The sequence below is a fragment of the Thermobia domestica genome, chromosome 1 (assembly GCF_964235325.1).
Source record: "Thermobia domestica chromosome 1, izTheDome1.hap1.1, whole genome shotgun sequence".
Lineage (NCBI taxonomy): Eukaryota > Metazoa > Arthropoda > Insecta > Zygentoma > Lepismatidae > Thermobia > Thermobia domestica.
The window spans coordinates 99,740,569-99,760,955 of record NC_137454.1 but is presented as its reverse complement, the minus strand read 5'-3'; the positions used below and the strand labels follow the sequence as shown (position 1 = coordinate 99,760,955).

At 35.8% G+C, this 20,387-nt stretch overlaps 1 protein-coding gene across 1 annotated transcript in view; it reads right to left on the bottom strand.

The window, feature by feature from the left end:
• Positions 1-11,693: 11,693 nt before the first annotated feature.
• The window catches only part of LOC145687647 (annulin-like), a 135,550-nt gene continuing 126,856 nt past the window's right edge, over positions 11,694-20,387 (bottom strand). The window contains exons 13-14 of the mRNA XM_081761112.1: positions 16,012-16,151; positions 11,694-13,027 (exon numbers count right to left, since the gene is read on the bottom strand). Coding sequence (XP_081617238.1) covers positions 12,844-13,027; positions 16,012-16,151 — 324 coding nt within the window. The 3' untranslated portion in view covers positions 11,694-12,843. The remainder of the gene's footprint in view (positions 13,028-16,011; positions 16,152-20,387) is intronic.

Sequence of the window (20,387 nt, the reverse complement as noted above, 5' to 3'; positions counted from 1 at the left end):
ACTCTACTTCCCCTAATTATCGCACTGAAACTTTCTATAATGCGTTGTGTAGGCTATGAACGAGGATTTCACACTATGGTACGTTTGTTCGAATGTAGACAAGAAGAGGATAATATTAGAGACAAAAATGGGATTTTTCCTAAATTTATCCTAAAATAGGAAATTTTCTGTAGCTGGCAACACTGCTACAAGACAGAGGTATACTATCTTAATATAAACATTGGTACACCACTAATGTATCCTACAAGTATCAAGAAACAAAGCTTCTAATTACAAAAAATACATTACGGTAAACAGAAAAGCAGGGAAAACTAGAAAAATCCTTAGAACCTAAAGACAAATTTTTCCTGCGCCCCCTAATTAGCCCATTGTAATGATCTGTAGCTGCTTCAGTAAGGGTCAATGTTAGACTGGTGTAATTTGACTTGCGCTCGGACGTGTAGGTACGGATTTATAAACGAAAATTTCGATTTTTGCCTAAATTTAGAGAAATTTTAATTTCCCTAGTTGGCAACACCACGCGCGGGCTGATCCAATTGATATCAACAATTAGGTATTCATTCCAGGTATATACCTGATAAGTCTTAAGGAGATTTCTCTACAACGAAGGAAGCTACAGGGGAAGAAGGAAAAAAGCAAATTTGAGATTTGAAAATTCTTGAATTTTTGTCTTTGGGCTGAAATTTGAGAAGGAAATTCGACATCCAGAAGAAAAGAAACAAATTTGATAAACTGTGGTCGAACCATATTTAGACAAAAAAATAATACCGATATCTTAGTTTCCACACAGGAGCGGGTTTAAAAATTGAGACCCCCACGTGTGACATTTTGGTCACCTGGGTCCGAACGGTTTAATAAATCCGATAAACACTGCAAATGGTTGATTATCTTCTTAGAGCAAACATCTATGAAATATTCAGCATCGAAAAATTTCGAATCTAGCGTAAAAAGGCTAATTACACCCCAGCCCACTAGCTCAAAATATTGTCTATGAAACTGTATACATGGTGTTTCAAAACAACACCGACAACGTTTGAGAGGTGATTCCTGACACCTAGATAAGACAAAAAGTATAGACCAGCCTTGGTGTACAAATGCTTCCTTTCGGAGTTATAGGCTGCCAAAAACACGAAAAAGTGAAGTTTAAAGGTCTATAGCTCCAATACTATGGGAAATACCGTGGTCGGGTCAAGACTTCACTTAGGAACTAGTCTGTGCGCTATCCAAAAATACATGTTTCAGAATCCTCTGATACGCAACAATTTTTATAGAGGGAGTTTGGCTATACCATATAATTTGAAGTACTCACCAACTACCTCAATAGTAAGTGTTGTGGAAATACCGCAGGATTCTGAAGCATGGGTATTTGGATAGGGTACATAGTAGTTCCTAAGTGAAGTCTTGACCCGGCTACGGTAGGTCCCATAGTTTTGTAGCTATGGATCTTTAAAGTTCATTTTTTTTCATGTTTTCGGCAGCCTATCACTCTGAAAGGAAGCATTTGTGCACCCAGGTTGGTCTACTTTTCCTCTTATCTTGGTGTCATGAATCATCTCCCAAACGTTGTCGGTGTTGTTTTGAAACACCCTGTATAACCATCTGTCGCATGTAGTAATTTATGTTCTTGAGCTTGACCAAACCCCCAAACATAATCTATGGTCAATGTAGACTCACAACCCAACAGCAACCTTTCGTGTTTCAGGACTTGTGATATGACTTCTGACAATGTCTTTTATTTCTTTTATTAAAGTTAATCACACCTTGAATTGGCGGATCAAAAGTGGTCAACTGATGATTAAACGATTGACATCTAAATCTTTAAAAATTAAGTTGAGCAGAGTTAACTACAAAGGCGTATTTAATTTCGTAATTATTCACTTCATGGAAAAATACTTAAGGGTGAAATCAATCAATGAGGAATTAAAGTACACAACTTACCGTGTTATTGATTGTTTGTTGCTCATTTTTATCGTCCTCTTCTATCCAGGGCCTCCACATTCTGTAATGAATTCAGATAATCTAGGCCTACTTCAGCTTCTTTTGATATCGACGAAAATGGTTCAGACAATATTTTTTCAGCAAAGCAATATATTTAAAATTTGAATTGATAAAATTCAGTCACAGGACTGTATAACGTCAAAGCACTATCCTGGTATACTTACTACTGTTTTGTTCACATTTAGAATACAGACAGTACACACACACACAAATACACAAAAAGTTCGTATCAGGTGACGTTGTTCAATTCCAAACAATGAGATACCGGTATATATTATTTATTAATAGTACGTTATTGTTGAGCAACATTTGCTACGATCACAGGTATCTAGTTTTTAAGAGCTCAGAATTTCGACAATGATTTAGTTCGTTTGATAATTATCGGTATATAACTATTTAACTTAAAATCAAAGTATACCTGTATTTAAAATAGTATTGATTTCGGTCCATTAATTTTTTTTAATACTGTTGGTGTTTCAAGCGTTCTTAATAAAACCAAATCTAATATTATAAGATATTGTTTGAGGAAAAGAAGGCACATAATACGAAAATCGTTTTACTTGTGCAAGACAAGGAGGCCTTTTTACTTTCCAAATCGCTTTACTTCATACACATACTTTACTTCATACAACTAATTGGTGTCCATGTCTCAAATGATGATACATAATTTGAGTCTCTTATACTGCATGGTTTCAGTCTCAAATGGTCTTTCATGCAACGGAATACTATTAGAATAAGAATAAAATAGGGTTGAGGGGCGGATGCAGGTAGGGACGATCGGGGCGAAAACCCCTCCCCCAGAAGAGGAAACTTTCTTATTTTATATATAAATAAAACCCATTCCAGAGTTTGGAGCTCTTAAAAGTAGCTCTAAGTAGCAGTATTACAACCCACCGGCCAAGAAGTTGGTCCTGGATCCGCCTGTGATAGGGTTTCTACTCAATATTGTTAGTGCATTGTTAGCAGCCGAAATTGTTTTTGCGGAGAAAGAGGTAGAAAAAGAATAGCTGAAGCTTTCGGTGTGGCTAAACCTCGTTTTGATTCAACAGGTACATTCTTGAGCGGAAAAACACCGCCTAAGATAGCAAACATGAATAATTGTTTTTCGTTTGATTTGAGTTTAGCGTCGCTTTAAACTGTAAGGCTTACGAGATGTGTGTCTATAGCTTAACGTGGAATTTGAAGCACATGATTTCCTGCTGGAAATATAAGTCGATTTAGGATTTAGGATTTAGGATTTAGATTTCTGGGCTTTCGGCATCTAAGGCCATTTAACCCTTCAGGTTTGGAGGGATGACGTTCCTTGGCGAGCACACAATCTGGGGAAAGGGAAGGAAGAAAGGATTGTAGAAGGAAGGAAGCGGCCTAGGACCTATAAGTTAGGTACCACCCCGGCATTTGCCTGGTGTGAATGAGGAAAACCCAGGGAAATCTCAATTCAGGGTAGCTGGCTGAAAAGACGTTTTTACTCTTTTTCGACCGAGTGCCTCCACCGGGAATCGAACCCGGGAAATAGAAGTCGAGTTTCCCACGACAAAGGCTAACGAGAGGTATGCTAACGTATCAAGCTGAATTGTCATTTCTGTTTCTTTTTAGGCACTTTTTAGTGACAAGTTTTCGAAAAGGCACCAAATGTATAACCCTATGTACAGGCGTGTACCCACAAATTTTTGTTGGGAGAATCTTGAGGTCCAATAATACGAGACACTGCACTTATTTAGCATTCAGCCGATGTTATTCTATACTCATAAAGACAATAAGTACCTTTTAAGTACTGAACCCAAATTCTCAGAACAAAATATGTAACTTAATGGCTTTTATAAGAGAAGAGATAATCGAGAAAAGTGTACGATCAAACTTTTAGGCACAAATTTTTGTTATGAAATTTGGAGATCAATAGTCGCTGAACCCAACACGAGAATGCGTTCCTGCCTACTTCTCTTTTATATTACCATCTAGTTTTGAAAATAAAGGGAGCAATACTGTCGTTATTTCAGATTACATACGTATGATTCTTACTGACAGACCATTCAAATATACTATCCATTTATTATCCCCATAAGGGGAGCACGGTTTCTATTGAAAGGCAAATTATTTTTTTTATATTAAATTTTAAAAAAATCTTAGGCGAGTAACAATATGAATCAAACACTGTATTTCACATTCTTTCAGTCACTTCTTGTAAGTCTCCCAGGATTTTGGGGTTGCGGAAAAATATTTACATTTTATAAAAAAAAACTACTTGAGCCAACATCACAAATATCTCAAACATAATTATGCCACGCATCACAATATATATTAAGTATTAATTTTGGACGTAAGTGTGATCGAAAGCTTTAAACATGAAAATTTGTCATTTTTTCGAAGTGGTTGGATTAACTTATAACGTACCCCAAATATAAATATGCGCTATATTGCTTTATTTATTAAGAACAAATTCCAGAGCCATGTTGGACGCATTGGACCTCAACCTCGTACGTAAATTTTCACTTTGTGTTTGAAGTGATTGTGCCAAGTTCACATTTACTCCAAACGTATAGACCCCCCTACATATGTCCCCTATGAATTTTCATATAGAGCACTAATTCTGCGACAATGTGGGATGAAGAGCACTAATTAAACACTAATTACCTATACCATTTAATTTGAATTTTGAGACAACTTTTAGAAAGCGTGAAGTTGGCCCAACCATCTTAATAATCAATATATCTCGAGAATAAATGGAGCACTAATTCTGGGACCATGCGGGATTGAAAGCACTAATTCGTGACATGAAAGTTTTTTATTCTTTTCGAAGTGGTTGGGCCAACTCACATTTACCCCAAAAATACATATGCCCCGTATACCCATATTTATTGAGCACTAATTCTGGGACCATGTGGGATGAAGAGCACTAATTAAGCACTAATTACCTATACCGTTTAAATTGAATTTTGAAACAACTTTTAGAAAGCGTGAAGTTGGCCCAACCATCTTAATAATCAATATATCTCGAGAATAAATTGAGCACTAATTCTGGGACCATGCGGGATTGAAAGCACTAATTAAGCACTAATTCGTGACATGAAAATTTTTGATTTCTTTCGAAGTGGTTGGGCCAACTCACATTTACCCCAAAAATACATATGCCCCGTATACCCTTATTTATTGAGCACTAATTCTGGGACCATGTGGGATGAAGAGCACTAATTAAGCACTAATTACCTATACCGTTTAAAATGAATTTTGAAACAACTTTTAGAAAGCGTGAAGTTGGCCCAACCATCTTAATAATCAATATATCTCGAGAATAAATTGAGCACTAATTCTGGGACCATGCGGGATTGAAAGCACTAATTAAGCACTAATTCGTGACATGAAAATTTTTGATTTCTTTCGAAGTGGTTGGGCCAACTCACATTTACCCCAAAAATACATATGCCCCGTATACCCTTATTTATTGAGCACTAATTCTGGGACCATGTGGGATGAAGAGCACTAATTAAGCACTAATTACCTATACCGTTTAAATTGAATTTTGAAACAACTTTTAGAAAGCGTGAAGTTGGCCCAACCATCTTAATAATCAATATATCTCGAGAATAAATTGAGCACTAATTCTGGGACCATGCGGGATTGAAAGCACTAATTAAGCACTAATTCGTGACATGAAAATTTTTGATTTCTTTCGAAGTGGTTGGGCCAACTCACATTTACCCCAAAAATACATATGCCCCGTATACCCTTATTTATTGAGCACTAATTCTGGGACCATGTGGGATGAAGAGCACTAATTAAGCACTAATTACCTATACCGTTTAAACTGAATTTTGAAACAACTTTTAGAAAGCGTGAAGTTGGCCCAACCATCTTAATAATCAATATATCTCGAGAATAAATTGAGCACTAATTCTGGGACCATGCGGGATTGAAAGCACTAATTAAGCACTAATTTGTGACATGAAAATTTTTGATTTCTTTCGAAGTGGTTGGGCCAACTCACATTTACCCCAAAAATACATATGCCTCGTATACCCTTATTTATTGAGCACTAATTCTGGGACCATGTGGGATGAAGAGCACTAATTAAGCACTAATTACCTATACCGTTTAATATGAATTTTGAAACAACTTTTAGAAAGCGTGAAGTTGGCCCAACCATCTTAATAATCAATATATCTCGAGAATAAATTGAGCACTAATTCTGGGACCATGCGGGATTGAAAGCACTAATTAAGCACTAATTCGTGACATGAAAATTTTTGATTTCTTTCGAAGTGGTTGGGCCAACTCACATTTACCCCAAAAATACATATGCCCCGTATACCCTTATTTATTGAGCACTAATTCTGGGACCATGTGGGATGAAGAGCACTAATTAAGCACTAATTACCTATACCGTTTAAACTGAATTTTGAAACAACTTTTAGAAAGCGTGAAGTTGGCCCAACCATCTTAATAATCAATATATCTCGAGAATAAATTGAGCACTAATTCTGGGACCATGCGGGATTGAAAGCACTAATTAAGCACTAATTCGTGACATGAAAATTTTTGATTTCTTTCGAAGTGGTTGGGCCAACTCACATTTACCCCAAAAATACATATGCCCCATATACCCTTATTTATTGAGCACTAATTCTGGGACCATGTGGGATGAAGAGCACTAATTAAGCACTAATTACCTATACCGTTTAAATTGAATTTTGAAACAACTTTTAGAAAGCGTGAAGTTGGCCCAACCATCTTAATAATCAATATATCTCGAGAATAAATTGAGCACTAATTCTGGGACCATGCGGGATTGAAAGCACTAATTCGTGACATGAAAATTTTTGATTTCTTTCGAAGTGGTTGGGCCAACTCACATTTACCCCAAAAATACATATGCCCCGTATACCCTTATTTATTGAGCACTAATTCTGGGACCATGTGGGATGAAGAGCACTAATTAAGCACTAATTACCTATACCGTTTAAATTGAATTTTGAAACAACTTTTAGAAAGCGTGAAGTTGGCCCAACCATCTTAATAATCAATATATCTCGAGAATAAATTGAGCACTAATTCTGGGACCATGCGGGATTGAAAGCACTAATTAAGCACTAATTCGTGACATGAAAATTTTTGATTTCTTTCGAAGTGGTTGGGCCAACTCACATTTACCCCAAAAATACATATGCCCCGTATACCCTTATTTATTGAGCACTAATTCTGGGACCATGTGGGATGAAGAGCACTAATTAAGCACTAATTACCTATACCGTTTAAATTGAATTTTGAAACAACTTTTAGAAAGCGTGAAGTTGGCCCAACCATCTTAATAATCAATATATCTCGAGAATAAATTGAGCACTAATTCTGGGACCATGCGGGATTGAAAGCACTAATTAAGCACTAATTCGTGACATGAAAATTTTTGATTTCTTTCGAAGTGGTTGGGCCAACTCACATTTACCCCAAAAATACATATGCCCCGTATACCCTTATTTATTGAGCACTAATTCTGGGACCATGTGGGATGAAGAGCACTAATTAAGCACTAATTACCTATATCGTTTAAATTGAATTTTGAAACAACTTTTAGAAAGCGTGAAGTTGGCCCAACCATCTTAATAATCAATATATCTCGAAAACCAATTGAGCACTAATTCTGCGGTCTTGAGCACTAATTAGCACTAATTAAGCACTAAATCTTGACATATTTTTTTTTCTATTTCTACGATGTGGTTGGGCCAACTTCACGCGACTCCATTGCAGGCGGGTTGGAAAACAGGGCCCTATTACTTGCTTCATGAGAGCTTAATACATAACAGTACAGAACACCGTTGTTGTTGCGTTTTATCTTATTTGCTTTTTCTTATTATTTGGAAATGACATTACAGCCACTTTTTCTTTAAAATTTTTTGGGCCCTCAAGAGAGCTATAGCTTGTTTAGCTTATACGCAAATCCGGCACTGAAGGTGACATCCTGTACTTCACAAGCAATAGGTATTACTTTCGATTGTAATGTAATAGGTTTTATGACTGTGTTTAACTCTGCAATGGACAATGATTTTAAGACAGATACTTGTAGTAATATAATGATGCCAAAAGTCGTGATTAATGAATTGAAGTTTAACACACACGCACAATCGTGCTATTGAAACGCCAGTGTTTGTATGTGCTGCACTGAAAAAAAAGTGCTTTCTAAAAAGCCAACTAAATAATGGACAGAGCTGGCCAGTATTATCTATTGTCTCATTTTGAGAAAGAGAGGGAGGAGAGTAGTGCTTTGTGTCAAGGGCGCCGATCCTGGGGGCCCAAGGGGGCCCGGGCTTCCCCAAAGCCCATGTGCGCCCCCGCATTTTATTTATGAATATACAATATTTGGCATAATTTGAATTCAATTTGTCTTAAAATCCTCATGCATGCCTTCTGCATCTGAATGCCCCCCCCCCCCTCAATTTACAGAGAAATCGGCGCCCTTGCTTTGTGTTGGCGCGATAGCTTCTTATAAGAGGGTTCCAACTTGCAATTGTTTACAGCAATGTACCACATGTGTTACCCGTGTGACATTAAACAGATTTGTAAAATCCCTTATTATAGCATTGTTGAGTTGATCTCTGTTGCGTTCAGAAGTCTTGGCGGTCGGTGCTTGTTCAGCTAATATGTCGAAAAAAATTAGCGATTTCTTCTCAGGCTCGGTGTCTTTCTCGTGTTCAAAGAAGCGCGATTTTCAATCCGTTGATGTTTGTGATAATCCTTCTTCTTCAATGGGGAAAAAGACAAAAAGTACAAATACATGTGACAACCAGGATTCGCAATTTGAAGTGTTCGATTTCGAGGAAAGTGAAAATGAACTAGATGTTGGAGAGAGCGAAGACGACAGCATTGCTTCTGAAGTTACTCATTTATATTTTTTGTCTCTTGCTTTCTTGTAATAAATACTTCAAAGATAAAAATGTTTGCAGCAGCCTATTTTATCCTTGTTTTACTTTACCAACTTATTGTGTATTTTATGTTATTAACGAAAAGTAGAGTATTATCTGTTAGTCTGCGTTGTTTGAACCTTCTTTTATTTCTATGCATTCATGTGCATTCTTGGAGGGAGAGGAGTTAAAGCAGTCTTGAACTTCTTCGACTACACAGAACACACCGTTATTAGGTATTATTTAAAAAGCTGAAAGTAGAGGTAGTGTGTGTGCCACGCGGAATTCGGTAGGTCGAGCATATTGCCACGAACTCCCGCAGCCCATCCTAAGTCCTGCATTTCTTCAGTCTTACCAGGTGAATGCTGGAATGGCACCTTCTATAAGGCCAACACAACTGTTTTCCACATCCTTGTTTCTCCCCTATTTCGGTCTGAGCCTTAACTAACTAAAGAGTATAAAGATTGAAATTTAATTGTTGTCAAAAAATGTCTACATTGCCCAGTTCTCATTTTCGTTGTCCGCCCACCCAGCAACTAGGTCCGCCTCTTTCCGCCTACCCCATCAAGCGTTTCTGGCGCCGTCCCTGTTGCTTAGCTTCCATGTTGTTACAAGTTCATGAAGATGTGATCGAATGGTTTCGTCAGATACTCCAAACCCATGTGCAAGCCCCTGGCAGGGTTGGTGAGGATTCTGCCTGATTTCCTCCTTCAGCTGGACTTGGTCGTGGGTTGATGGACGACCAACACGAGGCTTGTCTTTAAGGCTCTCGTCTCCGGAAGAAAAGAAGATGGCTCGCCTCATGTTCACATGCATACTAAGGTCATAAAGGTCTACCACTCCGCAAAATTTGGTCAAGATCGGATGTGTTATATCGATTGCGCCTCGTGATGACCAATAATTCGAGAACCAAAGACCTTCACTTGATTGTATCTGAAATGATGGTTGGGTTTGATAGTTTAATGAGCATATGAATTGTTGTCTGATTTGATTTATTTTGAATTTAGTATCCCTTTTAGTAGCGAGACTATATGAGACGTGGATCTACAGTTTTACATGGAATCCAAACCACATATCCCGCCGGAAATCGAACTTAAGCCTCCCACGCCACAAACTCGTACGCGAATCGCTGAGCCACGAGGAAGGCCATATAAGGACAGTTTAATTCAAATTAATATTAACATCATATAATGGAGGTAATGAGTATCTTACGTAGACTATAATGCAAAAATATTTTCAGCTGCCTGTTAAGCTAATACCTACAATGTTATGCAAGCCACGAAATATTTAAGTCACGAGTTGCATAAAAATATAGGCGAAATATTTATGACATAGCTTATATTTTTAATAGACGAACCGAAGGCTTGGAGCAAACATCTAGTTTGCATAAAAAAGTAAGTCCTAAACACCTTCTAATTTATGATTGTGTTCGCTACTGAAGAAACATAAATTTTACACAATTAAAGAATAGAACCTGAATTGGGATTGGAAAAAATATTGTATTATTAATCAGAAATTTACATGCATGCATAAGTTAAAAAAAAAACGAATTTGAATAAAAGGAGGATTGTCAAATTGTTTGCCAAACTTGATCAAACCACAGAAATAAAATCAAATAAAATGCTATAGAAAGATAATTGTTATGTATGTAACAACGCTCAAGATATTCTAAATGATCTTGATTATTTTCCAAGCAAGGTTGAATGAAGGTTGTCTTAAGGGTTTTCACTACAGCGAAATTTAACTACCGCTAATTTTAGAGTTTTTCTGTAATATCTTACAAACAAATAAAAATATTCAAAAAACAGAAACATAGTGAACTAGACAATACGATTTTGCATGTGATACCTTTACCACAATTCATCTATCTGCTTTTGGTATGCCGGTATTTACAGAACCCGCAAAAAATGCTAAATCTATCTACAGTTGCAAATCAAAAGCAGATAGGTGAGTTGTGATAACGGTATCACATGCAAAATCGTATTGCCTAGTTTACTACGTTTCTGCTTTTCAAATATTTTTGCTTGTCTTGAAGATATTACAGAAAAGCTCTAAAATTAGCGGTTCTTTAATTTCGCTGTAGTCCCTTAATATGAGAGTAGTTATCTGTGTATTGCAACTTTCCAATTTATTCAAACAGAAACCTCATTACGTATCAGTCTTTGCAAAATTTGCAACTGCAATGCAATATACGCAGGGACAAAAGTGCGGGGTGACGCGGGGGACGCCATCCTCCACCTCCAAAATAATATGCACGACGTGACCCCGACTTCTTAAAAAAATTACAATGGGCAAAGATAGGCAGAGGACGGCGTGACGTCATGCCGCTACCTACCGTTCCCCTACCTTTTCAGATCCCCTTTTGCAGCAGTGAGTCTGTGAGAAAAAAGCTGTGTAAAATAAAGGAGAGCAAAACGCTAAATTTGTGTTATTAACGTCATATTGCTAATTCACACAATCAATGCATGGTACACCCCATCGATTATCATAAATTTTGCGTTGAGTTCACCAAGTCGGAATGTAATGTGGGCCTTGATTGAATTACTTACCTAAGGGAAGAAAAAACTGAATATTGCAGCTTTTAGAATATTCTACTTAATATTGTTATGTTAGCAAGGAGGCTGAATAAAATTATCTTTCAATGAGTTTTTATCTATGTGCTATAAGTTTCAAAATATTCAACATAATATTAATTTATCCAAAGACGTCCAAAAATACAATCGCTATCTATTTTTTGCAAGCTTTTAGATTGTTCTAGTTAATGCTGTTAATTTACTCAAAGCAGATTGAATGTCTTTTTTTTTTTTTTTTTAAAAAAAAGGAAGTCGTTGTATAAATATTTATTGCATTATTTATATAAATATTTATTTCACAGATATTCCATATCATATTTATAATTTATCTTTTTCTTTCAAAACAATATGTTTGACTTCTTTTATTTGAGTAGATAAACATAGATAAGGTAAAAAAGATATACAGTACTTCACAGAATAAAATCATTTTTCCTTCTTTTTGTTTTATTTAGCTAGTGTATGCATACATAAAAGAATGTGGGAGACTTAAAGCATGTATAAGGGATGAAAGAATAAATTTCAAGGAAAAAATAGTAACACAATATATACCTAGGTAATAATCATTTAAAATTCTATTTTGCATATAGTTAACAGTTTGATAATATGAGCTCTCCAATTGCTATGGACATCACTTATCATTTTTATATCATCATGTATTAGGGAATTTGTAACTTTATATTCAAGAAAATTAAATGTATCACATGTTTTTGGAAATACTTAAACTTCGACTTAAATTATACTTAACCCTTGTGCTTTAAGCATCTTGTAAAAGGTTACATACAGGAGTTATAAGATTCTTTTGTTTCATAAAATTATCAATGAACATTATAATTTCAAATTATAGAAACCAATAATTATTAGTATTGTTTACTATTAGCAGTAAAATTACAAGTGACCCATAGAACACATTCTGCAGTAAGATCTGGCTGTTTCCGGATACACGATTTTGTCGTATAATTGGATATATAATACAAAATTTTATATTCTGTCATCAATTTCGATCTGCTCACTTCTCACTTCATTTTCTCCAGGAATTTAAGTTTTATTTTAAAACTGTGAGAACATTTCTCTTGCATTTGTGGGAGTAGGCACAGCGGGACCACGTGAAGGAAAATTTTAACATACTGAAATATTGGCGACTGACTTCTTTGGGCGATCTCATAGAAAAGAAGCCATGTGATCTTTCTTAGCCAATAGCCTCTTGGAGTAAGTTATTGTATAATCGTCGTCCTGGATTTGAATGTCCGAGGCAAATGGACAAAGAATACAAGTGTTGTTACTTTGGTATTTCTGGTTATGAGATATCTTACTGTATTTTGTTCCCTGTAACATAGAAGTTCATGTAAAAATAATAAGTAAAAAATGCAATTCGCTCTTCTAATTTAAGCATTGTCTACATTCTCGCAAGTGCAAAAGCAGTTATCCTTTGGTTGAACATCAAGAATGAAGGAGCCATTAACATCTTTCAATTCCTTGGATGTGAATTTTACTCCAAGACCTCTTTGTCCGCACGCCTTAGAAGTAAGATTGAACTGTACACTTGCCATTTCCTTTGGTGGTACGTTACTGTAAGAGAAAGAAGAAGTTGAAAACACGCTCAGCATTAAGAAATTAAATTAAATTAAATCTTTAGTTTAACGTCCTATGATTAAGTCCTTTGGGCTAAGGGATGATTAAGGCAGGTGAATGATGATGGAAGAATAAGTGGAATAAGAATGTGGGAGGAAACGAGATTAGCTTGAGAAAACCCACGGCCATGAGGTTGTTCACCACAAACTTACTTGGGCGGGATCGAACCAGGGACTTCACATACCAGACGTAAGTGCTCTACGACTGAGCCACCGTGCTAATAGTATTACGAAATAATTCAAGTACGTACATCGTTAGGGTAAGTATATACACCCATCGCACATACTTTCTTTTGTCACTAATGCAGAACGAATTGTGAGTATTAAAAAGGAAATGGTTTGTGTATATCGTGGAGTGCAACATTTGTTTTTATGTATTTATAAGAATGCAATGAACATTTCACAGGAAAAGTTACATAAGGGACATACATATCCAACACTTTTAGACGACACAAATAATCCTTTATTTTGCACTTTTTCTTCAAACTTTTTACCAAACTATGTTAAAATCGCCTAAGAATTATTATCACCTAAGAAGATTAAAACATTTTGTTAAAGATCATCTAAAATGACTCAAAAGCTTAACAAATTTTGTTAAAAGTTATCTAAGGATTCTTAATAGTTTAACAAATTTTGTTAAAAGTTATCTAAGGATCACTTAAAAGCCTAACAAATTTTGTTAAAAGTTATCTGATTACTTAAAAGCTTAACAAATTTTGTTAAAAGTTATCTAAGAATTACTTAAAAGTTAACAAATTTTGTTAAAAGGTATCTAAGGAATACTTAAAAGCTTCACAAATGTTTGTTAAAAGTTATCTAAGGATTATTTAAAAACCTAAGAAATTTTGTTAAAAGTTATCTGATTACTTAAAAGTTTAATAAATTTTGTTAAAAGTCATCTAAAGATTACTTAAAACCTTAACAAATTTTGTTAATATGTTATCTAAAGATTACTTAAAAACTTAACAAATTTTGTTAAAAGTTACCTAAGGATTACTTAAAAACTTAAAAAATTTTGTTAAAAGTCATGTAAGGATTACTTAAAAGCTCAACAAATTTAGTTAAAAGTTATCCAAGGATTACTTAAAAGCTTAACAAAGTTTGTTAAAAATTATCTAAGGATTACTTAAAACCTTAACAAATTTTGTTAAAAGTTATCTAAGAATTACTTAAAAGCTTAACAAATTTTCTTAAAAATCATCTAAGTATTATTCAAATGATAAAGACCTTTTGTTTAAAATCATTTAAGAATTACTCAGAGATTAATAGATTTTGTTAGAAACGCCTAAAGATTATTCACAAAATTAACAAAAATTTTGAAAAGATCGTCTAATAATTACTCAAAAGATTATCAAAATTTGAAGCAATACAGTACAAAGCAAAGTAAAGGACATTTTTCCTATCGGGAATATAAGGGCTGTGTGTAGAGGATAAGATAACGTTCGCACTTTGTTGACTTTATGATTCAGTGAATGTGATACACTCTGGTTTTCTGGTCTTCGTTTAATTCTCCGTTTTGTGCCAGGTACCCAATTTTAAAGAGGCTGTATGAACTTCAGAGCCGCATTGAAACGAGAGTATAGTGAGAATAAATTCCGTTCTGCAATGGAGATTGAACCCGGGCCTCCAAGTTCGCAGATAGAGGCCTTACCTACTTCGTTATCGTGCCTCTAGTTTGAAGCAATATGCAACTATAAATTACACAGTCACACACACACAAACATAAAAGTTCTGTGCATCGGGTCCCAGGGTATGAATTCGATGTGTTTTGTTTTACAGAATCCAAATTGTGAAACCCGTAACGATTAACCGTGTCAATTGTTTGTTATGGGCGTAAAATTTGAGAGATTTTTGATAGGGAGAGTAGACGTAACACAGCAATACAAAAAAAAAAAAAAAAAAAACTGAGCAGCGAACTCCGTTTTTCCATAAAACAAAATCGACACAATCAATAGTCCTAGGGTTTCAAAATTTGGATTCTGTATAACAAAATACATGGAATCCCTGTGGTCCGCTGTACGGAGCTTTTTATTTGTGTGTGTGTGTGTTTGTGTGTGTGTGTGTGTGTGTGTATGTGTGTGTGTGGCTGTGTGTTTTCTATCTTCAATTGACAAAAATGTTAAAATATGTAGCAAATTTTCATTGTACAATTTTGCAGAAAGGATTCTTTGTTAATAATACTATCACTATAAAATAATTCGGCTCTATGTTTACTAGCAGTGTCACAGGGGGTTCCCTAAAGGAATTTGATTTATCACAGTGTACACAAAATTTTGGGATGCCTAATTGATTACCAAAAAAGAAAAAAAAAAGCTTCTCACTATCCATTATCATTTTTCCTGTATAGTGATCAACCGAAAGTGCTTGATGTCTACCACTTTCGGTGGATGAATGACTACCATCAAGGAATTCCATATCCAAATTTGACTCTTTACGTCTTGGCCAAAATTGATGGTAATCCATCAAGTAATTTTTGAGATGTTTTGTCTCCTGGAGAGATTGATTTCATTTCGCATCAGCTCGCAAAATTTGCGGAGCATGACACATTGCGCAAAAAAAAAAAAGAAGAAGAAGAAGAAGAAGAAGCAAAATACGGTTATAACTGTTATGACGATTATCGCAAATTGAAACGTAAAATTTTGAGTTGCGTTAACGTTTCGAAATTAAACCCACGGCCAGTCAGGATACACATGTGTCAGGGTAAAAGACATACGAAAAAATGGCGCAAATTTATAAAAGAAAAAAAAGTGTTAACAAAGTCGTACCAACAGGAGGTTCTTAGAATTCAAAGCCATTACGTAAATTTGAAAATGGTTTTGCTTTCTGGAGGAGATATGCTAAGAGAATATAGATAGGAAAATGTAATGGACATGAAACCCAGACACAACTGCTTAGAATATGGCATCAAAATTGTATACTTACTTTTCCAATGTGAGTTCCAGTGGTTCTCCTAGTTTAGGCCCTTCGACAGTGAAACATCCTTCTGTCAGAGGGATTGGCAATGGATTTACGAAGGATGCAGTGACTGAAAATTCTTTCTCTTGGACTAATTCACCAATAGTCTATGAAAAAAGTAAGTTTAGAACAGTTTAATACATATCACTCATTCTAGCTTTGGAACTTCTTGTATAAATTAACAGACAAATTCTGACCAAAGCATATATTAACTAATAAATAACACTGTTACAGTTTCGGCAAATTAACTTTGCCTTCATCAGACACATTATGAAGGCAAATGAGTCTGATGAAGGCAAAGTTAATTTGCCGAAACTGTAACGGTGTTATTTATTAGTTAATATATGCTTTGGTCAGAATTTGTCTGTTAGTTTAATACATGTATATGTACAGCAATTTATGCTAATATATAGGTTATATATCAATGCATATTCTTTACAGGATCGTAAGTAGCTATCGTTTCTACAAGATTATATGTGATCCATGATACTTCGATGTTGATACTAGAAGATATTATATGCCAGGTTTTCAGGAGAGCAAAAAACATGTTAGTGTAACTAAACCTGAAACCATTGATATTGGCTGTATTGCCAGTGTAAAAATACTGTAACTCTCTTACTATTGGTGCGATATCTTTCACGAAGCTGCTGCTGCTAGTTTAGATTACAAAATGATCTAAAGAAAATAAGAAACTGTATATGACTTTCTTTTCTCTCTTGTTTTTTAATTAACATATAACATATTGATTGCAGTATCAGTGACTATTTACATTTCCCATGTTAAATTGTGATTATTTAAGTTGACATAGTTTCAGCAGAAAGGACAATACTCTTTACTCTGAATTGTTGTGAGAACAAATTACATTTAAGGTGTAGTTATCGTTATGCAAATATCTATAAATTTCCAATAACTTAAATGAAGTACAGCTCTTACGGGGTACAAACGTTCCTATATCTCTTTCCGAGAGAGTAAGTGCCAACAGAAAAGGACATTCCTTCACGTGGATTCTGACAAATTTGGTAGAATCGCATCATAATTAACGACATAAAAAAAATTGATTGTAAAAGCCAAAATTTTCTCCGAAACATTACGTGAATTATATGTACTAAGGATTTGGATTTACATGAAGCCAGTTAAGAGTTATTTGCCTTGAGCTTTTGTTGAAATGTTTTTGGCTGGTGTTCTTAAAGAACTATTTGTTGCTTGCCTTTGAATTTTACATACATACATACATACATACATAATTTTTAGTTATCATCGCTTAAAAGTGAATTAAGAAAGAGAGGCGAGCTCTACCTGATGGCATTTTTGCTGAAACCTCACTAAACAAATTAACCTCTAGATGGCAGAAATATCAGTATTCCAGAGAGTGATTTTGATAGAATATCAAAGTTTAAAAATAATGTTCCTCCAAATATGTATTTTCGACTTCTAACAGTGCGATATACTGTATATGGCATAGTTTCAAAGAATGCTATTTCTTTCTTTCTTTTTCCTTTTCTTCCTTCATCCCGGCGAAATTAAAACACCGCCAATTTTCCAGTAATTATGTGATATCTTCAAATAGATAAAAGATAATCGAAATGTTGAACAAGACCGCCCTAGACAATATCATTTTACATTAGATATCGTTATTACGACCCACTTACCTGCTTTCGATTTCTGGCCATTTTGAAAATCGGCATTTATTTTTGCGTTTCTAAACGGCTGGAAACGGAAAGCCACTAGGTGACTTGTGATAACGGTACCTCACACAAAATAATATTGTCTAGGGCGTTCTTGTTCCACATTTCAATTATCTTTGTCTATTTGAAGATATAACATAATTACTGGAAAATTAGCGGTATTTTAATTTCGCCGGGATGAGGCCTCTTAAGACCATTCGTCTTTCTTTACTTCTTGTGTACATCTTTCCCTTTATGCCTTTTTTTTTTCAATGACGTGCCAACAAACGAATTTCATTATTTAAGTTCAATATCCTCTTTGCCTATAAATATTAACTTTTGTTTGTTTAAACCACACTGAAAAAAATCTGCATACAGGTGTGAAACTTGGGTACTACACCACGAAATCATCACTGCTAGAAATTTCTTTTTTATTATTTTTTTCGGGCTCGTGGACAAACAATAATGAACATAATCTGCTACTCAATAGTGTATATATATATATTGTCTACCGCGCTCTTGTTCCACATTTCTATTATCTTTCCTCTGTTTGAAAATATCACATAATTACTGTAAAATTAGTGGTATTTTAATTTCGCATTGATTTGATCTCTTCAGGGTTTTACCTTAACAATTCCTCTTATATTCTATATTCTATCCTTTGTCACACCTCAATATTACTGCTAATTATAACATACTTATTCCTTTGGAAGGTAACAAGTGCACTTGCAAATTATTAATCGCCCTACCAACTACCTACCAATTTTTAGTTGTTTTTCATAAGCAGTAGTTCTCCCATAAAAGTAATGTATATATATATATATATATATATATATATATAGAGAGAGAGAGAGAGAGAGAGAGAGAGAGAGAAATAGATAGATATACATTTTCTGATCAAAAGTTTCCGGACACACCCAAAAACATGTTTTTCACATTAGGTGCATTGTGCTGTTGCCTACTGCCAGGTACTCATTATCAGCGACCTCAGTAGTTACTAGACATCGTGAGAAAGCAGAATGGGGTGCTCCGCGGAACTCACGGACTTCGAACGTGGTCAGGTGATTGGGTGTCACTTGTGTCAGAAGTCTGTACGAGAGATTTCCACACTCCTAAACATCCCTAGGTCCACTGTATCTGATGTGATAGTGAAGGGAAACGTGAAAGGACACGTATAGCACAAAAGTGTACAGGCCGACCTCGTCTTTTGACTGACAGAGACCGCCGACAGTTGAAGAGGGTCGTAAAGTGAAATAGGCAGACATCTATCCAGACCATCACACAAGAATTCCAAACTGCATCAGGATGCACTCCAAGTACTATGACAGTTAGGCGTGAGGTAAGAAAACTTGGATTTCATGGTCGAGCGGCTGCTCGTAAGCCACAGATCACGCAGGTAAATGCCAAACGACGCCTCGCTTGGTGTAAGGAGCGTAATCATTGGACGATTGAACAGTGGAAAAACATTGTGTGGAGTGACGAATCACGGTACACAATGTGGCGATCCGATGGCAGGGTGTCGGTATGTCGAATGCCCGGTGAGCAGAAACGTCAAATTTAAAGATGTCATCGTCAATGAGTTTATTAGATAAGTTTAATAAGCCATCAATGGTACCCTTTACAAAAATGCGAGATTTGGAGATTGGAGTACCATTTCGTATTGTAAACTGTGAGATAATTACAACGGTATATGGTAGGAAGGCATGTGTGGTGCCCACAGTAAAATTCAGAGGTGGTGGTGGTGTTATGGTGTGGTCGTGTTTTTCTTGGAGAGGGCTTGCACCTCTTGTTGTTTGACGTGGCACTCTCACAGCGCAGGCCTACATTGATGTTTTAAGGACCTTCTTGCTTCCCACTGTTGAAGAGCAATTCGGGGATGGCGGTTGCATCTTTCAACACGATCGAGTACCTGTTCATACTGCACGGCCTGTGACGGAGTAGTTACACTACTATAACATCCCTGTAATGCACTGGCCTGCACAGAGTCCTGACTTGAATCCTATAGAACACCTATGGGATGTTTTGAAACGCCGACTTCGTGCCAGGTCTCACCGACCTACATCGATAGCTCTCCTCAGTTCAGCACTCCGTGAAGAATGGGCTGCCATTCCCCAAGAAACCTTCCAGCATCTGATTGAAAGTATGCCTGCGAGAGTGGAAGCTGTCATCAAGGCTAAGGGTGGGCCAACACCATATTGAATTCCAGCAGTACCGATGGAGGGCGTCACGAACTTGTAAGTCATTTTCAGCCAGGTGTCCGGATACTTTTGATCACTTAGTGTATATATACTGTACATATATATACAATCTACTGCTGAATGCCTTAATGACTATATGTTTAGCGCTTTAAGTGTGGAAGGCACGGATTCGATTACCGGTAAGAGCTCATGTGATTCCCACATTAAGCCGTAAGAGCATGTCTCATATAGCCTCTGTGCTAAAGAAGACGCTAAACTCCAACAAATTAACTCAGCAATCTAATGTCAGTGAAATATGTAACAATCCATGTTCAGTATATTTAGTATGTACTCTACGACTATAGGCTAAAAGCAAATTATGGGTCACAAACTGAGATGCTCAATCTTATACTGGTCACTAATTCGTCTTCCAACATTTTTTTTTTTTGTTTAATTTAGGTTCCATTATTGTAAAAAAAAAAATCATTTTAGATTCGATCAC